The sequence below is a fragment of the Phascolarctos cinereus genome, unplaced genomic scaffold (genome assembly GCF_003287225.1).
Source record: "Phascolarctos cinereus isolate Bilbo 61053 unplaced genomic scaffold, phaCin_HiC Scaffold_1;HRSCAF=81, whole genome shotgun sequence".
NCBI lineage: Eukaryota > Metazoa > Chordata > Mammalia > Diprotodontia > Phascolarctidae > Phascolarctos > Phascolarctos cinereus.
The window spans coordinates 72,245,904-72,272,028 of record NW_027555514.1 but is presented as its reverse complement, the minus strand read 5'-3'; the positions used below and the strand labels follow the sequence as shown (position 1 = coordinate 72,272,028).

The window sequence follows — 26,125 nt, the reverse complement described above, 5'->3', positions numbered from 1 at the left end:
ACATATATAGATCTTTTTATATAATATGGAAATTTACAACTATTAATACATTTATATGTAGAAAAAAATCAGGTCCTCTGGAAAGGTGATACACGGGGCCATGCTATAGAACCCTAATGGAGAGGAGCACAAAGGTAATCAATGTATCAATAAAGTATTACTACGATATAGTGTTTTGTATCCAGGAATGTTGTCTTCTGGACCTATGGGAACCTGTAGCACCTACATCCAAGGCAGGCGATTAGATACCTGTGGGGCGCTGGCTCTGCTTGACACCAACTACTAAGACTGTACAAGTCTTATCCAGCATCATATACAACAACAGGGTTTAACACATAGTAGTTACACTGTACTATTCCCTACTTCTAACTTTAGGAAGAGACCAGAGTGTGTTCACAGGTTTTACACTTCTGGTGTTCAATCACTAATTAGAGGAAGATTTGACCTATTTGAAAAGTGCATCATACATAACCCCTTAACCACTGTCATGTTCTCTATAGTAAAATGGCAACACATTAAAAGGCTTTAAAATTGCAGCTCCTTCTGGATTCTCCAAAGAGTATCTGTGCTCTTCTTTAAATGGCCCTCCTTCTCCAGATTCAGGCTTACCTTCACCATGTCTGAAATGCCATTCTGCCCCAAGACATATGGTACACTAAGAAAGACATCTTCATTAATGCCATATAGGCCCTTAATCATGGTGGAAATTGGATGCAGTCTCCTAAGATTCTTCATAATGCTTCCTGCCAGATGTGCCACAGATACGCCAATGGCCCGGGAAGTATTGCCCTTTGGCTTGATCACCTCATAAGCACTGTCAACCATCTATTTATTTCCAATTCTCTGAATCAGCATCAGTTCCCAAAGCAGGATATTCTTCAGAGAGCCACCAGCAATATTCATACCACTCCACAGAGGAACAGACCCACCTATAAAAACCTGAAGAATGGACACCAAGTTTCTCCCTCATAGGTAATGGAAACAGGCAGAATCCAGATTGCAACCACTTCCAACACGGTTCTTAGGAAACACACTTAGCTTCCAGGCCACAAATGTCAAAATACCCACTGGATTGCAGACAATAAGCAGCTTGCAATTAGGGCTGTATTTAACAATACTGGGAATGATGAATTCAAAGATATTCACATTGCTCTGGACCAAATTAAGACCGCTTTCTCCCTGTTGACATGCCCCAGCTGTAACAACCACCAACTTTGAGCCTGCAGTCACACTGTAATCTTTGCCAGAAACAATCTTTGACGTTTTGAGGAAAAGGCTGCCATGCTGGAGATCCATCATCTATCCCTCTAGTTTGTCTTCTATTACATCAACTAGGGCAAGTTTATCAACCAAATCCTTCATTGAGATACTGATGGCACATGCCATGCCAACTGCACCAACCCCAACAACAGTGATCTTGTTATGGGGAACCTGGTCTTCCTTTAGGACATTCACAATCAGCTTGATCTTTGACAGTAGTTGCCATTTTGGGGGAGATCGAGGTTGCTGGTCAGAATGCGAAAGTTCTAAGTTAGATGTCTACTTATCTTATTTTGCCACCTGCCTTCTCTTTCTCCTTGAATTCTTCTTTTCCGCTTCTGATTGAGTCCTCCCTTTAACTTCATTAAGGTTTTCCTAATTTCTATAAATTATGCCAGCCTAAATTCAAAACCTGTCCTTTACAAATTCACAGACACCCAAATCACTTCCACAGAAATCAGAACAGAAAGCACTATAAATTTAAAGACAGCAATAGTTTTGAAAAATATTAGGAAGGACTGACAGTAATTTGTGACTTGCCTGATGCAAGTGGCAAGTAAAAGTCAAGAGACTGGACATAATGGAACATCTTAACAGGAAAAGGGGAATGAGTCACTACAGAGATGGAAGACAGCTGAGAGAGGATATTGGTGATAGAGACAAGTCCTGGAGGGGGTGGGTGAGGAAGAGATCAATAACTAAGGTGAAGGATTTAGCCTTGAACAGGAGGACATTTAAGACAAGAGCAGTAAAGAATCTGTGAAAATCCAAAGGAATTTTGAGATAATAAAGGTATGACTACAGCAATGCTTTGAAGTGGAGTTAGCTCAGAGAGTTTGGACCACATGACTTCCATTCACTCCATAAAATATGAGATAATGTCAACTGACAGAAAGGGAGGCAACACCTAAGACTTGGACTTGAAGAATATGGAAAAAGGTTTGGAACAGTCTCTAGGGAGAACATGAAAGCAATTCAAGAGGAGATGAATAAAAGGAATTTTGAGTGGCCATGAAGGCTCACCTGATACATCTAAGATAGCATGGATCTGTATTGGACTCAAGCCCTCATAGTTTTGTGATTTTTTTCCTAAAATGCTTGGCAGTCCAAGAGTAGAAGTTAAAGATGTGGGGAAGGGGGGAGAGAAGAGGCATAATTGGAGGTAAGAAAACCCAGTGTGCTAGAAAGAGTGTTATTTAAAAGGATTTTACCAAATATGGAGGAGAGTGGCACCATAAGAAAGCTGAAGGGCTAGAATAAGGACATTATGGACAAAAAAACGAGGATTGCTGACCTAACCTGATTCAACTGAACAAATTCTCTAAGTCAATTCAACCAGTTTTTATTAAGCTCCTTCTAGGAACAGGGCACAGTGCTAAACAAAAACTGGAACAAAAGGCCTACACAGGCCCTCCTTTCAAGTACTGGATGTGACAATATAATGGGGTAATAGTTTATGTTAGCATTTTACAGTTTACAAATCATTTTCCTTACAACAACTGTGTGAGGTAGGTAGTATACATGGCTATTACCCCCATTTTGTGGATTGGTAAAAAGCCACACATTTCTTAGGTACCAGTATTTAGGCCTTTCTAAGTCTAGGCCTTCTGACTTTAGGTCTAGAGCTTTTCCTATCATATGTATGTATGCTCCCCACATGGGCAGGGATAGTGTCCCCTATTTTTAATCAGCACATAGCTACTAAGCACTTTCTAACGTGCAAGGAACTGTTTTAGATGCTATGGAAGAATTGAAGATATATAAATCTGTTCCCAATAGCCTCCAGGGGCTTAAAATCTAGCTTGGGAAACAAGACAGACATAATTTAAAATTAGTCCAAAATTAACGGCCAAAAGAATTGTGTGAACAATACAAGCTCTGAGTTCAGAGGAAGGAGAAGTCACTGTGTTCTAAAAAGACTTTACTCAGGACTTTAGATGGGTTTGAAAAAATGGGTATGATTGAGGGGTGCTCATTAAATGAACAGCCTAAACTGCTGCCTCACTTCTTAGCTATGTTTTGGTGTTACGAAACTGGCTGCACTGTAAAGACCAGGACGAGGTTTGTAGTTTCTTTTTATCCTAAAAGAACTCTCACACTGTGTTTTCCTCACACAACCCTTATACTTGATATTTCCACCCCATCCTGTTCTAAATCTGAGAGTTTGGAAAAAGGTCTTAACACTTATGGCAGTAAAAGGCCTTGAAGGGGCGCCTAGGTGGCACAGTGGATAGAGCACCAGCCCTGCAGTCAGGAAGACCTGAGGTTCAAATGCAGTCTCAGACCAGAAACTTGACACTTAGTAGCTGTGTGACCCTGGGCAAGTCACTTAACCCCAACTGCCTCGCAAAAAAAAAAAAAGGCCTTGGAAATGAAATGGAAGACTACGGCAGTGAAGTGACTTGCCTAAGGTTTTCATACCTAGTGAAGGATTGAAACCCAGGTCTTCATACACTAACCCTAGTGCTCTTTCCTTCCTGTATTAACTTTACTTGAGGGCAAGGAGGGTAGGGAGGTAAAGGGGCCCAATAAGTTGATTTTAAAAAAAACCCACTTAAATATATGATGTTATACCTTCCTCCTCCTCAACTAAATGTAGGTTTACTATTGATGGATTAATCAATCACCTAAGTTTTCAGCACAAACTTCCATGAAACTGGTAGGTCTGGAGAAAATGCGTTCTGCCTTAAAAACAAATGATTTTACTAGGCCTGATTTTCTCTAAATAATTTAGCACCTCTTCTCAAAGAAAAGTTTATGAAAAGGATTCTTTCCATACATCTCAAATTAACATTTGACTAAACCCCAAGAACATTAAAACAACAAAATAAAACAACTAGATTCTGTAAGGCTCCATTGTGTCCACAAGGGGTCAGACAAAGGCAATCACTACTGATTTTTCCTTAATTTCTATTTTTCCAGAGACCAACAACCACCATTAGGTGTAGCTGCTCACATGGAAAATTCTTTTGCTCAGAAAACTAAGAAGCCTAGTTATCTAAAACTAAAAACAATTAGGAAATACTTTCAAATGCCTTCTTAATATAAAGTCTATCAAATGTCAAAAGGTAGAGTTTTAAGTTCAAAGTCATCGTATATGCTTTTTATACCAAATTATAAGCAAGCAGTCTCTTCAAAGAACTGAGACAGTAAATCAATTCATACGGACAAAAATCCTTAGAACAATAAAAGTTACACTTTTATTAATAGTAAAATATAATACAGCAAAATTTAGATGAGTTTTTATTTTCTGAAGTTTATTATGAATATGCTAGATTTTATTTTTAGACTACCATCTGATTTTCTAAAGTATGCAACACTATACACTGGAAAACACAAAAGAGTTTGACTTAAACAAATGCAAAAAAAAAGGAGGGGATCTTTCTACTCCATCGATAGAGATCAAAAGCTTCAGAGAAGGAATTTGGGGATTTATCAACTCAACAAGCATTTATTAATGTCAGGCACACAATAGGCTCTAGGGATATCAAGACAAAAATAAACAGCTCCTGCCCTCAAGGAGCTTATGTTCTCTACTGGGCAGAAATCTGGAGCTGGAAGGAAGGTTGGAGGCGAACTAACCTACCTCAAGTGCAGTTTCCTTTTACAGATGAAGCTGAGGCCCAGAGGTGAAATAACTTGTCCAATGTTGGATAACACGGGGAAGAACTGGGACTTGAACCCAGGGAACTGACTCCAAATCCTGTCTTCCTTCCAAAGCATCAAGCTGCTTTCTAATAACTCACTGAATAAAAATTAAAGCACTTCAAGGTTCATACAGCTCAAGAGGTAGGGAAGTGCAATACTATCATTCCCATCTCACAGATGAGCACAAATAACTTGCAAAGTCACAGTATCACACATGCGGCACCTTTTCTGATCCCCTCAAATCATCTCTATGAAGAAACTGTCTCTCCAACAGAAGAGAAGAACGTTCGCATTTTTGTCTGTGTAGCCTTAATAGACAGCACATATCCTGGCACATATCAGATGCTTAATACATGATTATTTGACTGATCAGGGACTGATGAGCTCACAAGCTCCAATCCCACAAGTTTAGAGTAGGGTTCTTTTCAACATACTCCACATTAGGGCTGGTATGGTACTTAAAGATGAGAAATAGCAAAGTAAAATGACTGGTCCATGGTCATCCCACTGGTATTAAACAGCTGGTGATCAAACCCAAATCAAATCAATGTTCTTTTACATAATGATACTTTCTTATGGAAACTTCAATCTAATTTTCTTTCAATTTTATTTTTACAAAAACCAATGACTTTTTTAAAAAGAGTTTTCCTAAATGAAAAATTCTTCTACAAGTAGTAATCATTTGGTGCTGCTTCACTGGACATACAGACTGCAATTAATAGAGAATCCTACAGCATTTTGAAAACTGCTGTGATTACTATGTCATTTTTTCAATACCATCAGATTCATCATCATAATATTCCTGTTGAAAAGTTCATAGCAAACTTTTTAGTCAGTAAGAACAAAAGTTTCCTTGAATCTATTTAGAAACTATGCTAAGGTAACATTTTTAAAAGTCTCATATCAAGGTTTTACAGATGCCAGAAGAGAGGATAACTCTCCCTTTACCAAAATTAAGGACCAACCCTAAGGAAAAAGGGCATGGATATAATCTTTGATTTAGCATTCTGAAAGTCAATCATAATTAGGAAACCTGGGTATTAAGAAATTTAAAACTCTTTTGAAGGATAAAGATGTAATACAGGTCAAGATGGGGTGCTACTGAATTCTCTGGAAATTTGAGAACAATGATCACTTGTTTATTAAGGTTTAGAAGGGTCATGATTTTAGGAGGGAAATTTTTAACCAGATCTTCCTGAACAAAAGCAAAAAAATAAGGTGCCCTCCAACAAAAATGTAGCTACTGACCCACCGTCAGTACTAGCATAAATTTTGAATTTTTTAGAAGTAGCATTATAGTGGATTTACACTGATCTATTCACATTCACCTATCTCATCCAAAATGGAGAACAAGGATCTTTAGGAGAGCTAACCAGTATTAAGGATGTCATCTATAGCCACAGAATGGAGCAGGACAAAGATAACTGGCAGGCTAAGTTGTCAAACCATTGATTATGGTCTCATTCCTATCACATTCCAACAAACTACAGGAACCAGCTATAACACCACTGGTAATAATAGAAGAGGTTTCCTTTGAGAGTCACTATGTCTGATTTAAAGGTACTTTATATAGTGCCTTTAGCAACAATCAGTTCATCTACAAGTAATGATTCTTTCTTGAGACAAATCAATAGGCAGAGGATTTTCCACGTGTATAAATTAGTTGAAAAATGTATGACAATAAAGAAAGTGAGCCAATCTTGTAGTGAGAATAAGGATTGACAACAGCTTGAGTGTTTCAGTTTCCCATAAAATGAAAAAAGACCTGGAGTCTATGCCTCAGGGTGAAGAAGAGGCAGAGAGGGAGGCAAATGGAGGTGGGGGACCCATACGTACAAAAATATTTATAGCACCTCTTTTTTGTGGTGGCAAAGAAAACTGAGAGGATAACCATCAATTGGGGAATGGCTGAACCAGTATGTGAATGTGATGGAGTACTACTGTCCTGTAAGAAATGATGAAGGATCTGGTTTCAGAAAAACTCAGAAGATATAAACTGATGCAAAGTGAAGGGAGCAGAATCAGAACAATTGCTATAGCAACAGCAATATTATAAAGATAACTTTGAAAGACCTTTGAAAGACCTGGGAACTCTGACCAATGCAATGATCTACTACAGTTCCAAAAGACTGATGATGAAACATGCTATCCACCTCCAGAAAGAAAGCAGATGGACTGAGTGATGATGGAAGCACATATATTTTTTTTGGACATAGCTAACATGAAAACTTGTTCTGCATGACTATACATTTTGTAATGGGTTTTATATTTCTTGCTTTCTCAATGCATGGGAGAGACAGAGAATTTGGAATTTAAAATTAAATTAAAAAAAAAAACTTAGAGGAAGGCCACTCCACAATAGGTACATCATCTATGATAAATCTATGGGAAAACAGACAAGATGAGAGGGATGGGATGTGATCTGTAATGGTGGAAGGAATATTCACATTGACAGGGCTATAAGTACTTAAGTATACTTGTAGGACTTTCCCATACTAACAAATGTGTGTTTAAAAAAATGTGGGGGGGGGGCAACTAGGTGGCAACGTGGATAGAGCTCCAGCCCTTAAGTCAGGAGGACCTGAGTTCAAAACCAGCCTCAGACCAAACATTTGACACTAGCTGTGTGACCCTTGGCAAGTCACTTAACCCCGATTGCCCCCCCCAAAAATGTGGGCATACATTTTGCTCAAATTATTGCCTATAATGCTGTTTTAAGGAAAGTAGGGATTCTTTTCCTTTTTGTTGATGAACATTAAATAGGATTTAGAAAAACATTTTGGGCTCATATCAGCAAAAGATAAGCTGGGAAACAGAACCATGGTCATTTAGCTCTATTCTACCAATGAACTGGAGGCAGCCCTCACCCTGGAAAAAGGAACTTAGTGGCAAAGGAATCATAGGTCAGTCTTTAGGGGAGCTCTTTTATGGAACAAAATATGTGCAAAGCAGATTTCAGAAAAAAGGTCATTTTAACTACCTTTCGCTTTCAGTCACTTATTGTGGTCCTTTCAGAAATAAAAGTGGCCCAGATGTGAGCTTACAGAAATAGGCAGAAAAGCTAAGCTTCATCAGAAGGTCAGAAACTGTCATGACGAGCTAGTAAATTTGCTTTAAGAAAAAAGTTTTCTCTTCCCTTCCCCTGTGGTTTCAGGGTGAATTAGGACTTCTACTAGGTAAGGAGGATAATGTACTCATGGGGTAATACAAAACCTACGAGAGAGATTTTTAAAGGGTGGAACTATAAGATTATGAACTCAGAATAAGAAAGGACCAAGAAAAGGAATTTCCTATGGTCAGGAATGAGGGTGGGATCTTAAGTTGAACAGATGCCATTTAAACATCTTAGGAAGGTGCAAGGAAGGCTTCTGCAAAGTCTTTGCAGGACAGCCAGAAACATATGGGAGAAATCTTTGGGAAGTCAGATTAGTGCCTTTTGTAATTCAGGAGCCTGAAATGTGTAAATAAAGTTGAGAAATAGGTTCCAGAAGGTATGAGAAATTTAGCAGACTTGATAAACTAGATCTCTCTCAAGCTACAAACCTGAGTACTTGGTCTAGCACTGAGCTTTAAAAGAGTTGGGGAATGACTCAAAAAGAAAAATCTTTACTGAATGGGTTTGGTCTGGGGAAAAAAAGAGAACAATCTAGGCATATTAAACTAGTTTAACTTCCAAGGCTTTCTAAACTTTCTCCTTTTTAAAAAAAAAACCTCTATATTTCTCTTTCTTTTTTTTTAGTGAGCAATTGGGGTTAGGTGACTTGCCCAGAGTCACACAGCTAGGAAGTATGATGTGTCTGAGGCCGGATTTGAACTCAGGTCCTCCTGACTCCAGGGCCAGTGCTCTATCCACTGCACCACCTTGCTGCCCCCCTCTGTATATTTCCCTCTCGTTTACTAAAGCGGAAAAACTAAAGAAGTATGGGCTAATCACGAGAAAAGCAGGGACGGAGAAGAGTTAGAGATGTGTCTCTTCTTCCAGGCTAAAAGGAACCCAGGCCAGGAGGACGGGTGATTGGAAAAAACAACGAAACAATCGCAGCATTGAGGGCTTTCATTTTAAACCTGCCAAGAAGCCCTGAAGACTGTAGGAGCCCTGACAATCCAAGCTAGACATGAAAATCCTTGTCTCAGGAGTCAGTGTAGGACCCTGGGGGCTGTTTAGAGGGGTGAGGGTGGAGAAGAAACTGCATTACACTCGAAGTTTTCAGTTAATCATTTACCTAAGAAATTTGGCTCTTAACAGTGGAACTAGATTTCCTTAAGACTCCAGGTACGGATGGTGCCTTTTAGTTCTTGCTTCTCCCACATTACTTGCCACAAAGTACGTGCTCCCTAAATGCTAACATAAGATTGAGGGATTATATGCCTGGGGCTCTGCCAATCAAGGGCTTCTATGATATAAATGATGCCTTATTGTTTAGGCATATCTTCATATCACATAATTCATGAAAATGATTACTGGAAGAACTCATGGTAAAAGATTGAGCTTTATTATCACAACTTAGTACTTATATAGCCTGAATCATGAGTCTATAACCTCTAAAAGTGAAAGACAGGTGACTTTTACTGCAAGGCATTCACTGAGAAAACTCTTTTACTGTAGGTGAGATACCTTTCCTAAAGCCAGGGCAAAGCATTGTGGCAACAATATTATTTAATTCCTGTTCTTTAGTGAGAATAATGTCTGAAGACTGTCTACTCTCATGGAAACCAGATGAAATTCTGGATGACAAGACTGTGGTGAGGCAATGTGCTTTACATGGTTTTCAATAAATTGCAGAATTATCAATCGGGAAGGATACAGACCTTTTTCATAACATATACACCTAACCTACCCTAAAGCTGAACCAAAAAATTGATTACTTTAGCTGAAAGTGACAACATAAAACCAATAGCAAAAGAGCCCGATATGGTTGAAAGAGGGAATTCAGGTCAGTGGTCCTCATTTCTAGGCCCAGGTCTGCCAGCAGGCATTCAATTTCTCCAAGCTTCATTTATAAGATTAGAGTGTTGGACTTAATCTCTAATGTCTTTTTTGACTTGATAATCCTATATTTCTATTTCAAAAGGCTTTGTCTGCTAAGTATGTAGTGCCTGCTCTGTGGCAGGTTATGTGCTAAGTTCTAGGTAATTATTACCTTGTTTAATCCTCACAACAAGCCTGTGAGGTGAGTGCTGTACAAAGGTCCAGTCCCTTCCAGGATCACAGAGCCAGAACACGTCTGAGGTCTCAGCACCTCGTAACAATTATTCCAACAGTTTCTATTACTGTCCTTGCCTCCAGTTTCTCCCCTCCTTCAAAATACAACTATATAATTCGTGTTACTAAAGCTTCTCAAGAATCTTCAGTAGCATTCTGTTGCCTCTACAATACAACAAAAATCTCTGCTTGGCATTTAGTCTACAGTCAGGCTCCAAACTCTATTCTCTGACTCATTTCACAAGACTCCCCCCACATATATTCTACTTTCTGGCCTAACTGGCCTAGTGCTTATTACTCCCTGTATAAGACATTGCATCTCCCCTATGCCTGAACCTCCGCCTCTTGGAATTCCTACGTCCCATCATCAAGGTTCATTATTCAAGCCACTGCCTACATGAGGCCTTTCCCAATTCCTCCAGGTTTTAGTGTTCCTCCACCAGCAAATTCATATTTATTTTGCATTTCCTTGTAGGGTGTATGTAAATTTATGTCATATGTGTGTTGTTTCCTCTAAGCAGAATTCAAGCTTTGGAGGGCAGGAGCACATCCAGTACTGACCACAGTTCCTGGCACAAAGCAGTCAATGTCTATTAAATTTCATTAGAATATTAAATTTCATTAGAAAGCACAAAAGAGAAAGAGTGTGATGACTTTTTGGCTCAGTGTTATTATATTTTTGTTTCTATTCTACTACAGGAAGGAACTAATGGCATTGCCATCGTTTCAGAGCAGGATCAAGTCTCCTACTATTAACTTCAAACCAAATAACCTTGAACATAGGTTATTTAGATAGGAAAGAGGAAAGCCTGAGTTAAAAGTCAACAATACTTAATGCCAATGGTAGAGGGAAAACAATTGCCCAATAACACATGGCAGTTCAGTGTTTTACTTTTTTTCCTTTCCTTGAAGAAATTCAAGAATGCTTTTGGCTGTTTGATTTCGAAGCTTTTCCAAGTTAGAACTGGCTCAGAATTAACACGAGTGGCATTTTATTTTAAATAAAACCTATTCTAAGCACCAAATATGTTAATTAGCTTTGCAATGATTGTTTTTTATTCCTTAAATAAGATTTAAGCATGATTTTACGTAGCAGGCATTACCCCAAAAAGATTATGTCTGAAGTGTCTCGTCATAGATAGATACAGATCCACAAAACAATGTTATGTTAACAATATTTTTGGCTACAATAACACACACAAAACTTCTCAAATGCAGGAATATTCTAAGAGCCTTCTTTGAACATATTTTTAAATTTTATAGAATTCTAAGCATGCAATATAAAAATAAAAATGTCATAGCTGAGGTAAGCACAAAGCATGGGTTCTTTATGGGTTCATAAAGCATTCTCTTGAGTTTACTTACTTGAGCTTCCTTACAGAGTTAAGCAAATTTGGGTCTTTGCAAAAGCCGTTATGACTTGCTGAGGTATTTTAATGTTTACAAACTACCTGGAATACTCTTAATTAAAATTTTACCTATTCCTCAAGATTCAGATTACCAGCTACCTCCTCTGTGAAACTTTCTCTGATTATTCAGGTCCTCACTCACTCTCACTCTTACCAACTCATAAAACACACAATTTGCTAGATGCAGTCTTATTTTCTTGCACCTCTTTAAGGTTATTCTCTTTTACAGCTAGATTATATACCCCTCAAAGGCAGGAAGTATATCATACTTATTTTTGCATCCCTTTCAGCATCTAATAGAATGATGGTAATATATAGTAGGTTTTTAAATCTACCTAATGATTGATCAATTAAAAAAAGGACAAAAAAAGAGGATGCTTTCTGCAAAGAAGAAGGTTGTGAAATCAACCTCCTGCTCTGACGGCTTCATTGAGTCATTTTCCTGCCACTGACCTTTAAGTGTGGACAACACCCTCAACTCAATTCTTTGTGTTCTGCTTTTTTCCATCTATTCTCAAGTTGGAGAATTCATTCACTTTAAGAGCCTCAACATCACCTCTGTGGTACAGAAATCCAATTTGATAACCCTTTCCATATCTGAATTTCAGAACTACATTTCTAGATACCTACTGGACATTCTCCCATGTTATGTTTATCTTGCCATCTCCTCAAACTCAATATATTTAAAACTAAAACATACTTCCCCTCTTCTGATTTGTGTTCTCTTTCCAACTCTCCTATCTCTGTCTGTACTACCTTGTATCTCTTTGCCTTGCTTCACCCAACCTTAATCCCCCCTCCTTAAATCTTCAAATCATCGACTTTTCTCTATCTTTTGCCCCCACTTACCAGTTATCCCTCATCCCTATTCATTCTACTTAGAAATACTATTCAAATTCATGCCTCCTTCTCTATTACATGGCCACATTCTGCTATAATCACAGTTTGGGACCTTCACAACTTTATAACTAGATGAGTGCAATATCCTGATTTATCTCCTTAAATCAATACTACTGCCAGACTTACCTAAAGCATTACCTCATCACTAACCTTGTTTACAGACTTTTTGCTACTGTTTGTTAAATAAATTTTAATTCATTAGCATGAAATTCAAGACTCTAAATCAATAGGCACCCACCATACAAACTTATCTATCACTATTGCTCAACACAGACCCAACATGCCAATCTGACCCATCTGTGTGCCATTCTCACTTATATCTCTGGATTTACCCATGTTCAGGCTTGTACCTTCAATGTTTCTCTTCCCTCTTTCTTCATTAATTCAAATTAAATCCTACAGGCACTTCCCTTTATATTAAAAAAAAAATGAAGCTATCCTTAGATTAATACCAACTTAAATGATCCAAAATTCAGTTAGAGAGGACTTGTTTTCTTCTTATTAGATCATCTCTTTCCAGTTCCAAGAAAGAGTCTTCTATTTTTTCTGTAGTCCTATGAGTGCCTACCCCAATTATGGGCATATAGTAGACACTTAGTAATGTTCAATTAATGAATGAGTACAAAATACTCTCCTTTTCTTCACCTGAAACTTTGGCTTTTCTTTCCTTTCCTCTTTTCTTCTGCTTGTCTTCTTCCTCACCTTATTTTTCTGCAGGAGAAAAGACAAAAAGTTTCATAAGATGACATGGTGAAGTGGGGGAGAAAAGACTATAAAAGGGAAAGAACAAGTTTTTCTAGAGAATACATGAATAACATCTTGATTCTCCTACTTCTTGGAAGTATACCTGGAGATACACAACATGAAGAGAAATGTCTGAAAAGAGCAGAAGAGAAGGAATAGTCAAAGAAAGGTACTCTTTCTCTCTTTCTGGGTATGTATTAATCACTTCTATAAAGTGATTCTATGAACTAAAATTGGGGTGATTATTTAACCAAGGGAAAGCTGCCATAGCCATTCTGATTTAAAATACAAATGCAGACAAAAAAGGTCATTTGTAAAAAAAGATTCTTTATCATGGGAAAACTTCACTTTTTACTTGAGGAGATGATATATAATGACAGGTAGGGATTTAGTCCTATAATCTGAAATGGCTATTAAAAACAATTATTTTAATAAAACTGGGTAGCAGGTGAAATGTAGACACATACAACCTGTTATTACAAACACAGTCTTGATATAATGAATTTGTAAATCTTGCTGCATCTAGCTTGAATCCATTGAAATACAAATGTTTCCTATAACTCAAATTGCTTTAGAATAACAATGAACACTGTTTCTTTAGGGCTGCCTCAACTAATAGCAAATATTCAGGTAAGAGGCACATTAACAAGAAATCTCCAAACCTTTTTTACCCTCTCCAAGGAAAGGCCAATTCCACAGCACACACACACACACACACACACATATGCATACATACATTTGTGTACACACATGCACTCATACATATACACACACACATAAATTCTTCACCACAGATCTTCTCTTCTGTGTGTAAGCTCCACAGGTCTGGATCAGAGGAGACAGCTCAAACAGCCTCAGGGCGAAGATCATGGAACCATGTAGAAATAGGTCAATATACTTTGAGGTGCAGATGTTCAGTTTTGGCAAGAAGCACTTAACTCTTTTCAGAAGTCGAAAATGTGTTGTAAGATAAGTGCTGATCATGTAACATAAAACTGACACTAAAAACTTCTGCAAGATCTTTTATATTACACTGTAGATTAAAAACTATAATAAGTGTTTCAGATATTTAAATGAGCACCAAACACTACAAAGTGTAACCAACATGGTTCTATTAAAAACTATCTTCAACCATGGCATTCAAGGACAGCAATACAATATTTTCTTCACAAAGCAACTAATATAAAAAAATCTCAAAAATGCCATAAATGCATTTATGAGCTACTATTCTCATGTAAGTATGTAATCAGAACATACTTTCTATGAACTACTTCCTGAGGTATTTTTGGTGTTTTAATTCTATTGTACTGTTGGATGTGTTATCTCTGATCATCCTTTCCTAAAATGATTTTTAAAAGACCTGCAAAATATTTTATTTCGTAGGACACTATTAGTGACACAAAGAGTGGAAACTGCAAATATGTGGCAATGGAACAAGTCTTACAAATATTGCATTTTAAGAATTTGTTACATACATTTTTTACAGTTTGTCTCTTTTAAAAAAACTGAAGTTACAGCTAAGAGTCAACAAAGTACAGTAAAGCATTTCAGGAATGTTAGAAATTATAGTATAAGATGAATGATACAAAGGAAAAAAGCCATAATTCTTGCCAGCTATATATTGTATTGCCTTCAAAAGCAACTGTACATGTTGTAATCAGTTCATAGCGTAAATATTTCTACTAATCTGTTTTGGGAGAGCAAATGTCTTTCAACGTTTCAAGTTCCTCTATAAGCTTCTTGTTCTGAACTTCCAGCACTGCAACACGACTCTCCAGACATTTTACATATTCTTTCTTTCGACGTCGACATTCTTTAGCAGCTTCCCTGCAAAAAGCAGAAGCAAAAAGGGCAAACAAAAAACCATTTGCATGCTATTGGCAAACAGATTGAAGAAAGCTCGGTATAACTGTGTGATCATGGTTGCATTCCAAATTTTGGAACAACACTCCCAATTCAGTTTCAAATACTAAGCCAAACTGGATTCCCAAGGGTCACAAGTGTCCCTTCCACAAGTCCACCTGGCAATTTGTAGAACTGCTGCATCTCATGCCTTGATTAGAGTTCACAGTAAACAAGGTCCAAGTCAAAGACAGTTACTCTGCTTTATGGCAATAAAGATCTTTGAGGGCCTTGAGTTCCTCAATGAGAGTCTTGTTTTGGTTTTCAAGAACAGCCACACGATTTTCAAGACATTTGACATACTCCTTCTTCTTCCTGCGACACTCCCGAGCAGCTTCCCTGGAACCAACACAAGGCAAATGACTACAGGAACAACTCCCAGCACAACCAAGAATGGCTCAATGAACTGTTCTTCTGCCCCCCAGACTCAACAGCCACTCAAACCTGGTGCCAATTCATACAAAGCCGTACAACAATTACAACCAAGCACATGCCTTTTATAAACGACTGTAATACAAACAAACAACTACATTCAATTTGCTCAGAAAACTGGGTTTTCATAAGGACATATGTTCCATAATCACAGTGATCACATCAATGAATTGCTTTTCCATCACACAAAACAATAAGACCACATTGCCAACTGCATTTCTATATGTGACATTTATATTTCCTTTCAATTCTTCTGATCGTTTTTATCTACCAGGAACATCATAATTCTATCATCCTGAATTGAATTTTACTTGACCAAAAATGCTTAGAAGAATTAATCTTCAGAAAACTTTAATAAAGTACCATTGGTGGAAGTTTTGTTTTAATACTAAAATCTAGGCAAAACAGACAGGTTCAACTTTATCAAAAGATAAACAGATTTCATCTGTAAAAAACAACATGTATAAGACAAGTCACAAAAGTGCCCAACTGAAAGGGCACTACTACTACTGAAAAAAAGGAGTGCACAAGACGAAACACAGGGCTCATTACTCTAAGCAATTTAAACAGGAGATGGGCAGAAGAGCAAAACAACACAGAAATATGAGAGGAAAGCTGCCAAAATAACTCACACGGGAAGATCAAAACTTTTTTCTATGATGACATGCATTTAACATCCATTATACTTCATTTAAAAGCACCAGAGGCATCCATGAAGAAAAGCAGCCAAAGCAACAAATAAAAAGGAGTGAGATTAAATTGGATTATTTTCACACACAATGGCCACCAAAAAGTAAACAGCCAATTTAAAAATTCCCTTTTTGGGGGGAGTTGGGGAAGCAAATGTTACACTTAACTCCTTGCAGTATAAACCCTGTGACAGCAAATTTTTCTGAAATATTACCTTTCTTCCTTGGCAAATCTAACACCTAACAAAAGTATATCCATCTTAGAATAACCTTGCTTTCTGGAATAGCCGTTACACTGCTAATTCAGTCCATCTTAATAAGACAACTTTGGAGCTTTAAGAAACAGTATCTGGACAGTTGTGTTAAATGTATAAAATAAAAAAAAACTGCCAAACAATAATTAGATTTACTTCCAAACTTGAATTTAGTGTAAATCTATCCCAAAGAATAATCCTTTAAGCATCTAATTGAAAGACTGAATGACTAATTGGTGAATATTTCTGTTTCAGGCAGGTAAACGGTTTCTCCAGAGGAATCAGCAGTTAGCACCCTCAATGAAGTACAGCAAAAAGAGCAGTGCCTACTTTCTAGCTAAAAACAATAAAAGCACTGTGTCAAAAGTTTTCAGTCTTCTCAACTGGTTAGAAGAAATAAGAGAAAATTGGATTTCATCAATAAGAGATGCAATTAATGTAAATGATACACATTGCTAATTTTAAAAGTAAACCAAGGTTATTCACACATTTGCCAGTTTTAAAAGATTGTCCAACTATCATCCCCACTGGGGCTGAAATAACCTCAAAAGTTCTCACAGTATAATTATTTTAACAATTACAGATCTGAAATAAAGTTAATTTAATAATGTGAATGAACAAAATGGAACTTTAAAGCTCAACATACAGTTTTGTAGGTTTCAAAAAATATATATATATTATATTTCCTTTTTTTCTTGCATATACTCTTGTAATCCTGTACTTAGGAGAGTCAGAATTTCCAAGCACAATACTCTTAAATGATATCACTAGTAGATAGTACATATCTAAACAATGCTTAGATAGGGAAAACACCTGCTATGCCTATTTATAGCTAGGTCAACTTTCACACACTATATGTCTACATATCTGAACCTTTGCTGTCGCCTCTTACTCAAGAGAAATAAATAGCAAGTAAGCAAGGATAAGAAGACTGGAAGAAATAAAAAACTGCCCTTAGTTTAATAGAAAAGTAGACGTATGAAAAAATTGTTGGTGGGAAAATCACAGGAGTTGGGGGGCAGAGAAGAGGGCAAGAAGGGAAAAAGGGGAAAAAGGTTCTGAAGAGCTCTTAGATTTGAATCATACAGTACAAGTCCATCATCTGAAAAGGTCCATATGTAGTATATGTATCACATAATGTGTGTGTATACACTCTGCAGACCTTCACAAGTCCACAGACGTGACGACTTAAAGACCTACCCTATGCCACAGTGTGCAGCAGAACTTACAACCAAACCCAAGTCTTCTGGCTCCAAATCCAGAGCTGCTTCTGTTTTGCCATGCCACCTGAAGCCAGTCAGCTTAATCACAATGTGGGTAAGGTCAGTATAAGCTGGAGGCTGCTTATGGGGCAGGAGTTCAGGAGGACTAACTGGGGGGGGGGGTCCTCATATAAAAAGTGTCTCCTCCTCTAGCCTCCCTGATACTTAGAACTCCGTAATGAAATTCTTTTCCCACCAAAACCGCAGATACTATTAGGAGCACTAAGATACTAAACCTCACCCATCATTTACTCTTCAGTACGAGTGCGTTTTTATCTTGTATCCCAGCATGAAATACAGTACCTGGTACACATAAGGTGCTTAATAAATAAATGTTTGACGACTGACTGATTTATCTGATACCTCAGGAAAACCTCAAGAATTAATGAAGATGTGAATGAGCTGATCTTTCAGGTAACTAAAAAAGGAAACACCACCTCATCTTTCTTAAATTCACAAGCTTCCATGGCAAATACGCAAAAAGGCTGTCTCCCAAATAAGTTTAGTCAGTGATACAGGTGGCGGACAGGAAGATACTATTGCCTGGAGTTGTTTATTTTTACTGCTGAAAGGTTTCTGGGTGCTAAAAACAAAGGTATAAAGTGCTGAACAAAACAAATAATGGGAATCCTAGTTCCCCTTCAGGGCAGCTGAGTGGTGTAGTGGATAGAATGCCAGCCCTGGAGTCAGGAGGATCTGAATTCAGATTTGGCCTCAGAAACTTACTAGCTGTGTGTGACCTTGGGCAAGTTATCCCTTATCCCTATTTGCCTCAGTTTCCTCATCTGTAAAATGAGTTAGAGAAGGAAATAGCAAACCACTCTAGGATCTTTGCCAAGAAGACTCCAAATGGGGTCACAGAGAGTCAGATACAACATTAACAATTCAACAACAACAAAGTCCCTCCTCACTCCCAACCTGTACTACAGACCACCTAGACAGGAAGATAAGAGAGATGAGGGTTCAGAAAACAGATCAAGAGCCTGGGTACAGCGAACAGTGAAAGGAGGTATACCCACTGGAGCTGGCTCACTTACGCTTACGTTCCCACCCCCTCCTATCATTCCTTCTCTGCCAAAAGCAGAGCAGATAATAAAATCTGGCTGTAAATATGTCACATTTTGAAAAAAGAATAGAATGAAGTCTCAAAAGTCATATGTCAATGGGTTTTCAATTTCTAGCAAAATTCTAGAACACATTCTCAAAGGAAAAGTTAATGAAGATGATACAAAAAAGGAGTGGTAAGCACAGAAAATCAGCATGGCTTCATGTCAGTGATCTTGTCAGACCAGCCCCCTTCCCTTTGTTGACAGGATTACTAGACTGGCAGAGCAGAGGAATTTGCTGTTAACATACCTTGCTGAGATTTTAAGAAAAAAATTTGGTCAAGTCTCTCACATGGTTCATTTAGTAAAGACATAGAAAAGATGAGTGCTAGGCAATAGTATGATTCGAACCAACTGAACTAGGCAGATCCAAAGAACAGTCTGTCAATAGCTCAATCTCATCTCTGAAGGAGGTTTCTAATACATTGCCCCAAGGAGCTGTGCTCTGACCCCAAGTTTGTTTAACATTTTAAAAAATAATCTGGATAAAGGCAGAGATAGCATGGTTATCAAAACTGCAGATAACAAGAGGCTGGGAGGGCAATCTGGGTTTCTAAAAGGTATTAAAATACTAGAACATTGGTCTGAATAGTATAAGATGAAATTTAATTCACAGGAATAAGTGTAAAGTCATATACTTAGATGGGTGAAAGCATGGCTAGTTCATCTAAAAAAAAAATCAGGGTATTTTAGTGGCCTACAAGTTTAATGAGTCACCACTGTGATAAAGGCAGCCAAGAAAGTTCATATAATGTTAAACCGCTTTAATAGAGGCACAGCGTTCTAGAATAAGGAAATGACAGTCCTGCCATATGCCAGCCTAGAACCTACTTCTGCTTACCACATTTAACAAAGGAAAGTGCTATGCTCAAAAGTATTCAGGAGAGCAACCAAGACCTTAAAGAATGTTTTCATGCCACTTTGAAAACACATTGAAGGAATTTGGGATGCTATTTAAAGAGAGAACAGTGAAAGAGAACAGAAGACAACAGAAAAACAACAGAACACACGGGGTGGGAGGTCAGGGAGGAAAGGACATGGTAGCTATTCTCAAGTATTTGATGTGCCATCACAAGGGAGAGGGATTAGATTTCCTCTGCCTGGCCCTGGACAGCAGAACTGGGAATGATGGGTGTAAGTTGCAGAGATAAATTAGGCTTGAGGTAAGAAAGAAGTCCTAACTACTAGAGCTTTTCAAAAATGGAGATGAAATTGGGTAAATCAGGAAATGGTAGGGGGGGTTCATTTGCATGACAAAATGATATATAAAATAAGTTCATTTGTACATTGAGATTATCAATTTGTCTAATTATCTATGGATAACAGAAAAAAGTACTGTCATATCTTTTTCATTATTTTGTACAAGCTATTAGAGAGCAAGAGACTATATTTTTTAATTATTAGGACCTAGTTAAATGCTTTGTACATGAGATTTACAAAATAGGCTTCGTGCATCAAATCGTCACAGAACTGTTATTCATTTCTTCCAGGATTATGGCAATGTAATTTAAAAATCAATCAACCAACACGCATTTATTAAGCATCTACCATGTTCCAGGGACAGTGCTAGATGCTGGGCATACTAAGGAAGAAAATGAAACACTTTATGACATCAAGAAGCTTATATTTTATCAGACAAGAAAATATCTACATAAATAAGTATATAATGAATGTATTTAAAAATAAAACAAAGCAATTTTGTGAGGGTGAGCACCGGGAACTGAGGGGAAATCCTGAAAGATTTCAGGCAGAACTGAGAGCTGAAGGGAACATGAGATCCTAAAGAGCTAAAGGGGGACTACATTCTGGGCATGAGGCACAGCCAGTGGAAAGTCACAGAGAAGGGAGATACGGCAAGAAAATCATGAAAGAAAAGAGGGTTTGGAAGGGAATGAGGAGTTTTGGACAGTTTGAAATGTTTGTGGGACATACAGTTTGACATGGCCAAATGGCAACTGGTGATGAGACTAGAGCTCAGGAGACAGCAGTAAGGGTGGATACACAGATCTAGTAGACTTCTGCACAGAAATGATGACTAAACCATAGGATCCGATGAGGTCACCAAGAAAAATGAATATGGAAAAGATAGGAGAGCACTAGGACAGAGCTTTGGGTTCCCTACTAAAAGAAAAGGACATTGTGGAGAGCTTGGACAGGGAGGAGAACAGGTAGAAGAAAACAAACATGAAAACCCAGGAAACAGGGTATGTAAGAGAGGGTGACCAAGAGTATTAAATGCTTCAAATGTCAAGAAGTGAGAAAAGGCTATCAGACTTGGCAATTAAGAGATTATCTATAACTTTGGAGAAAGTTAATTCAGTTGAATAATGATGTGAAAAGCCAAACAGCTACAAAGTAGGTGAGGGAAGAGGAAGAGAGGGAAACAAGTAAAGAGAGACTTTTCTGCAAATTTGGTTACCAAAGGAAAGGGAGAGATAGGATGACAGCTGGTAAGCACACTGGGATTTTTTTTTTTATGAATGGGGAAAACCCACATAAGAAGAAAACAAAGAACATTCTTAAGTCAGGTCATTCATTAAGTAACTGTGACTTTTGAATGGGGCCTATTCAAAACTTTAAGCTTTTTAACACGTTCAAATCATGGATTCCATGGAACCAGAAAGATATTAAGATTTAGGGGGCAGGTATTATTTCCCTGACAAAGTCTGAGTTTCCCAATGTGGTAATATTTGTTCTAACATGAAAATAATGAGACTGGGATCAACCAACTATTCCAGTAGTATATCAATTTATATCATTTTTACATTATTATATTAAATAGCACTACTTCTGGTCAATAATAACTACCACCAACAAAACATAGGTGAAAACTTCTTACATGTCATGTTTTTATATCTGTTACTACTGCAAATACAAAAGAAGAGTGATAAAAACTATAAGCATTGCTATTATAGTTTCAAATATTTTTAAGTGTCTCTGAGCAGCAAATAGGGTGTACAATTTCTAGACTAAGTTGACTCGTCTAAAATCTAAATATGCCCAAGGGAGCTTCTAACTTGAGTCTAAAAGGTAATTCTTTACAATCTTTGATTGTAGCTAAGGTACTAATTAGAATAACCAAAGCCATGAGCTGCACCTTTAAGACTGTAGGTGCTAAGCATAAACAAATACCTGTATTTAAAATGGTCTAGGCACCCTGTGAGGAGCACCATAATATGATAAAAAAAACTGTCCAAAAGGTTTCTGGGCTGTTATTTTGATTCTATAAGAGTGTACTTCTCAATATACTATTATGTTAAAAAATTAACCAATAAAAATTTTAAAATTAGAAAAGAATGAACAAACCAATATATAACAAATAAGCTCTTCAAACGTTTCACCAAAATGAGAAAATATTTTCTCACGTAAATACCCTGATGCTAGAGATAATTAGTCTGTGTTTATATTATACTGATATATTAATATAAAAATATCAAACATTCACGTTCTTAAGAAAATAAACACACTAAAAAGTTCCTTTAAGAGATGTGAAAATTATGGAGCATTTTAAGATTTGCAAAGTGCTTTACAAATATATTTGCTCATTTGATCATTTCTCTCCTTTCTCTACAGAGATAGGGAATGAGTATGAAACACTACATAGACTATCTGACTGAGCTGATGTGTTTGTCACTTTTTGCTTACCTACATTATTTTTTCCCTCTTTTTTTCAAGGCATGGCTCTCTAAAAATGGAGAGATCCATATTGGGAAATCAAGGTGATATAAAAATAAATTATATTAATAAAACCTTCAAAAATAACAATTTTTATAAAGAAAGTTTCTCATTAGTTAACATGAGGGAAAAAAAAAGTGATTGTGAAAGCAGTAACTGAACATCATCCTTAGCAACAGGAAGGAATGCACCTCCTGCTGATCTGAATATAGGCCAATCTGATTTTCATTGAATTGTGGAACAAAGATTTACGCAAATGTCACAGAATACTTACTGCAGTAGTAAGATATTTTTAAAAACCAAACATTTTAAAACAAAAATGAAAATTTCTACCAGAGAAGTTTTTCAAAAGTTTCTAACATATCTAAGAGAAACTTGCTTTTTTGTAGTAGTTTCAATTTCAGTGAAAATTCTCACCTATTTTTCATAAGTCTTAATTCTCTTTTGCGGGTTGCCTCTTCCGCTAATTGCTGTGGACTATGCAAACTTCCTGGAGAGGCTGCCATTACGACTCCCTGTGGCAAAGCAGTAGTAGGAGTTCGGATCTGGTAAGTTGGCATGTCACCAGTAGCTGCTGCAATAAAACAGAACATTATAAATATTATATAAACAACTCACAATTTTCAGCTTCATATACCTCAAAGAAATGGATGGAAACATCAGATCTTGTTTTACAAGCAATAGGGGCTTTTGTTAAATTAAGGATAGCTTTGTCACAAATGATGTCACAGAAGCATGCTTTATCAAATGAAAATTAAGACAGTAAATCCATCTGCCATGCAACCTTAGCATTATACAGTACCTTCTCTATTCTCCATAATGCTCTAACCATTCCCTGAAGTTTTAAGGCTTAAGAAAGTGCATTACTATTCTAGTACTGCAAAACACTAATTAACTTGAAAGCTAACCAGAATCTTCAATTAATAAACAATAACTTTGAACTTCATTTTTAGGAAAGAAACAAGTAGTTCATATTAGAGGTTTAATCTACACACATATGTGTGTATATATATATGCATGCATATGTATGTATGTAAATAAAATAACTTCACGTAGGTTTTCTGGGTCTTATTTGTTCATCTGAAAAATGCTACTGGGCCACTGGATCTCTAAGATTTCTTCCAGCCCTAAATTCTAAGGATCGAACTGAGTTTCCAATAAATTCATCAGATATATTTAAAGCATGCAAGTCGACAAATACTCAATGGGTGAATGAATAAATGAAAGAAATAATAACAGCTTTGGGGAAAAGTACTATATAACGAAACTTCATGATGACCACTACCCTGGGGGGGAAAACAACAACTCTGCATAATCAAAGATATGTATTTATCATATTCTACTTATTAAGGTAAAATGTATGCTAATACATATTTCAAAACAGTTTAAAATAGTTTTCTGCTTTTCAGTTAACCTTTCAATTCACCAGTTTAGAACGTCTACATACCATACCACCAGCTATTCAGTTAACTAAAGAGACCACTGAAAGAATTAATGTGCCTCCCTCAGAGTCAGACATATTATGAGGAAGAGAGTAAGGTACTAGAGGAATTCAGTTTAACACAATTTAAATATAAAAAAAGTTTTCATCTATATCTGGTTTCTTTTAAATATACTTTTATAGGTTTGTTTCTTTAGATTCTTCACACCATTCCTAAGGTGAATGATGCATTAATCAAACTTTAAGTGTTTATTTCAAATAAGTGTTATTCTTAAAGTTTTCATGTATTATAACACAGGTGAATTTTAGAATGAATTCTTCTAACTGTAAAGAGGTGTCATAGTTAAACGATCTGTACTACAACATCCATTGTTCTTTTTAATCAATAGATGGTTCTAGATTAGACTGTACAGACAGCTTCTCCCACAAGAACTTTTTGTAAGGCATTATCAGTATAGATTATCACAATACCCTTCAGCCTTTGTGCCACTGCTGTTAGACCCTAATTCAGGTAATACAACCTTCTCACTTATATAACAAATTCCAAGGGGCACTGATTATCTTCTTCATAAAGAGGACTCCCAAAGAATCGAGTATATTGTTTCAAATAAAGTGGTCTGTCAAAAAATATTGACTGAAAAAAAGTTTAAAAAAATTTTAATAAAAAGTTAAAACAATATATTTACTGGTGGCTTCCATCAGGAGAATAATATGATCAAGATCAGGAAATTACTTAAGAAGGAATTAAGGGCAGAGAATCAGGCAACATGTGTTAAAGTTCCTACTATGTGCCAGGCACTGTGCTAGGTGATAAGAATACAAAGAATGAAACATTCCTTACTCTCATGGAGCTTACATTCTAAAAGAAAAGCTGTTTTGAGGGGATCCTCAAATCAAAGAATCAGAATGTTCCAACTGAAACAGTTCTTTCATTTTATGCAGAAAGGAACTCAGGCCCAGAAAGGATGAATGATTTGCCCAGTGTCCTACCACACTGGTACAGAGCCGGAATTCAAACTGGAAATCTGCTGACCCCAAATTTATTCTTTACTTTAGTACTCTTTCCACCACCCCCCATGCAAGTATACAACTAAGGTTTTCATTAGTTATCTTCACTTTGCAACATTTGGAATTACTTCGTTTTGTATTTTAGACCATAGTTCAAAGAAGCAATCTTCAGGTATACTCTGTTGTCTTTATTGAAAATACTCGTAACTGGGGTAGCTAGGTGGCGCTGTGAATAGAGCACCGGCCCTGAAGTCAGGAGGACCTGAGTTCAAATCTGACCTCAGATCAAACACTTGACACTTACTAGCTGTGTGACTCTGGGCAAGTCACTTAACCCCAATTGCCTAAAACAACAACAACAAAAACAAAGAAAATACTCCTAACTTTCACTACCACTCATTGAAAAGATGCTTACCTATGTAAATTGGCTAAATTAACATAGTATCCCTATCCCCCTACAAGGCCAACATCTGTCATTTTCAACTACTAAAGGGTGCTCAAATTACTTTATTATGATAAATTTTACTGTATCCAATATTTTGCAAAATAGGTCATTATATGAACATAGGATCAATTGGAAAGGGGCATAGTATAATAAACAGAGGGCAAGAATTGAGTCAGGCACACTAGATTAAAATTCTGTATCTGACACCTACTAGTTGCGTAGTTAAGGGCAAGTCACATAATTTCTTTAGAACCCTGAGCAATTCTTTGAGACTATAAATTAGACAATGTGCCCATTTCTACTCCCAGAATTTCCATACACCAATGAAATAAAAAGTCTGGAATAAAAAATGACCCCCAAATCCAATCAGTTGAGGTTTGGGGGGAAAAAAACTTTTTTGTTACGTTTTTGTTCTGATATGACTGAGCATCTATATGAAAAAGAAAAAAATATGTTTAACATGTATACAAAAATATTTTCTATACAGTTCAGTTCCAAGTAGGCAAAAAACGGCAAAAAAAAAAATTACAAATGCCTAGTGAATTCAGAATTTTTAAAAAGGATCTTTGGGAAAATATACAGACTTTCTTAACAATATCAACAAATTCCATGGAAAGTACAAGTGGCTAAAGAGTCCTTATTTTATAGAAACTAGACTTCTTCGAAGGCTTTCTTTTTTCAAAGCATTCCCTGAGATCATGGATTATCCAAAAAGAATTTCAGAAGCTGATGATCTCTGATTACCAA

At 36.9% G+C, this 26,125-nt stretch overlaps 1 protein-coding gene and 1 pseudogene across 34 annotated transcripts in view; both read right to left on the bottom strand.

Moving 5' to 3' along the window:
• Positions 1-525: 525 nt before the first annotated feature.
• Positions 526-1,486, bottom strand: LOC110211198 (L-lactate dehydrogenase A chain pseudogene; annotated as a pseudogene).
• Positions 1,487-13,471: 11,985 nt separating this feature from the next.
• Positions 13,472-26,125, bottom strand: part of CREM (cAMP responsive element modulator) — a 71,689-nt gene continuing 59,035 nt past the window's right edge. For 22 of the 34 annotated variants that reach the window (XM_020990411.2, XM_020990399.2, XM_020990418.2 and 19 more), the window contains 2 exons: positions 22,902-23,058; positions 14,898-15,405 (listed from right to left, as the gene is read on the bottom strand). In XM_020990411.2, the coding sequence (XP_020846070.1) occupies positions 15,261-15,405; positions 22,902-23,058 (302 nt within the window). In that variant the 3' untranslated portion in view covers positions 14,898-15,260. Of the gene's footprint in view, positions 15,406-22,901; positions 23,059-26,125 lie in introns of all 34 variants that reach the window. The other 12 variants (XM_020990412.2, XM_020990419.2, XM_020990400.2 and 9 more) reach the window with 2 other exon arrangements.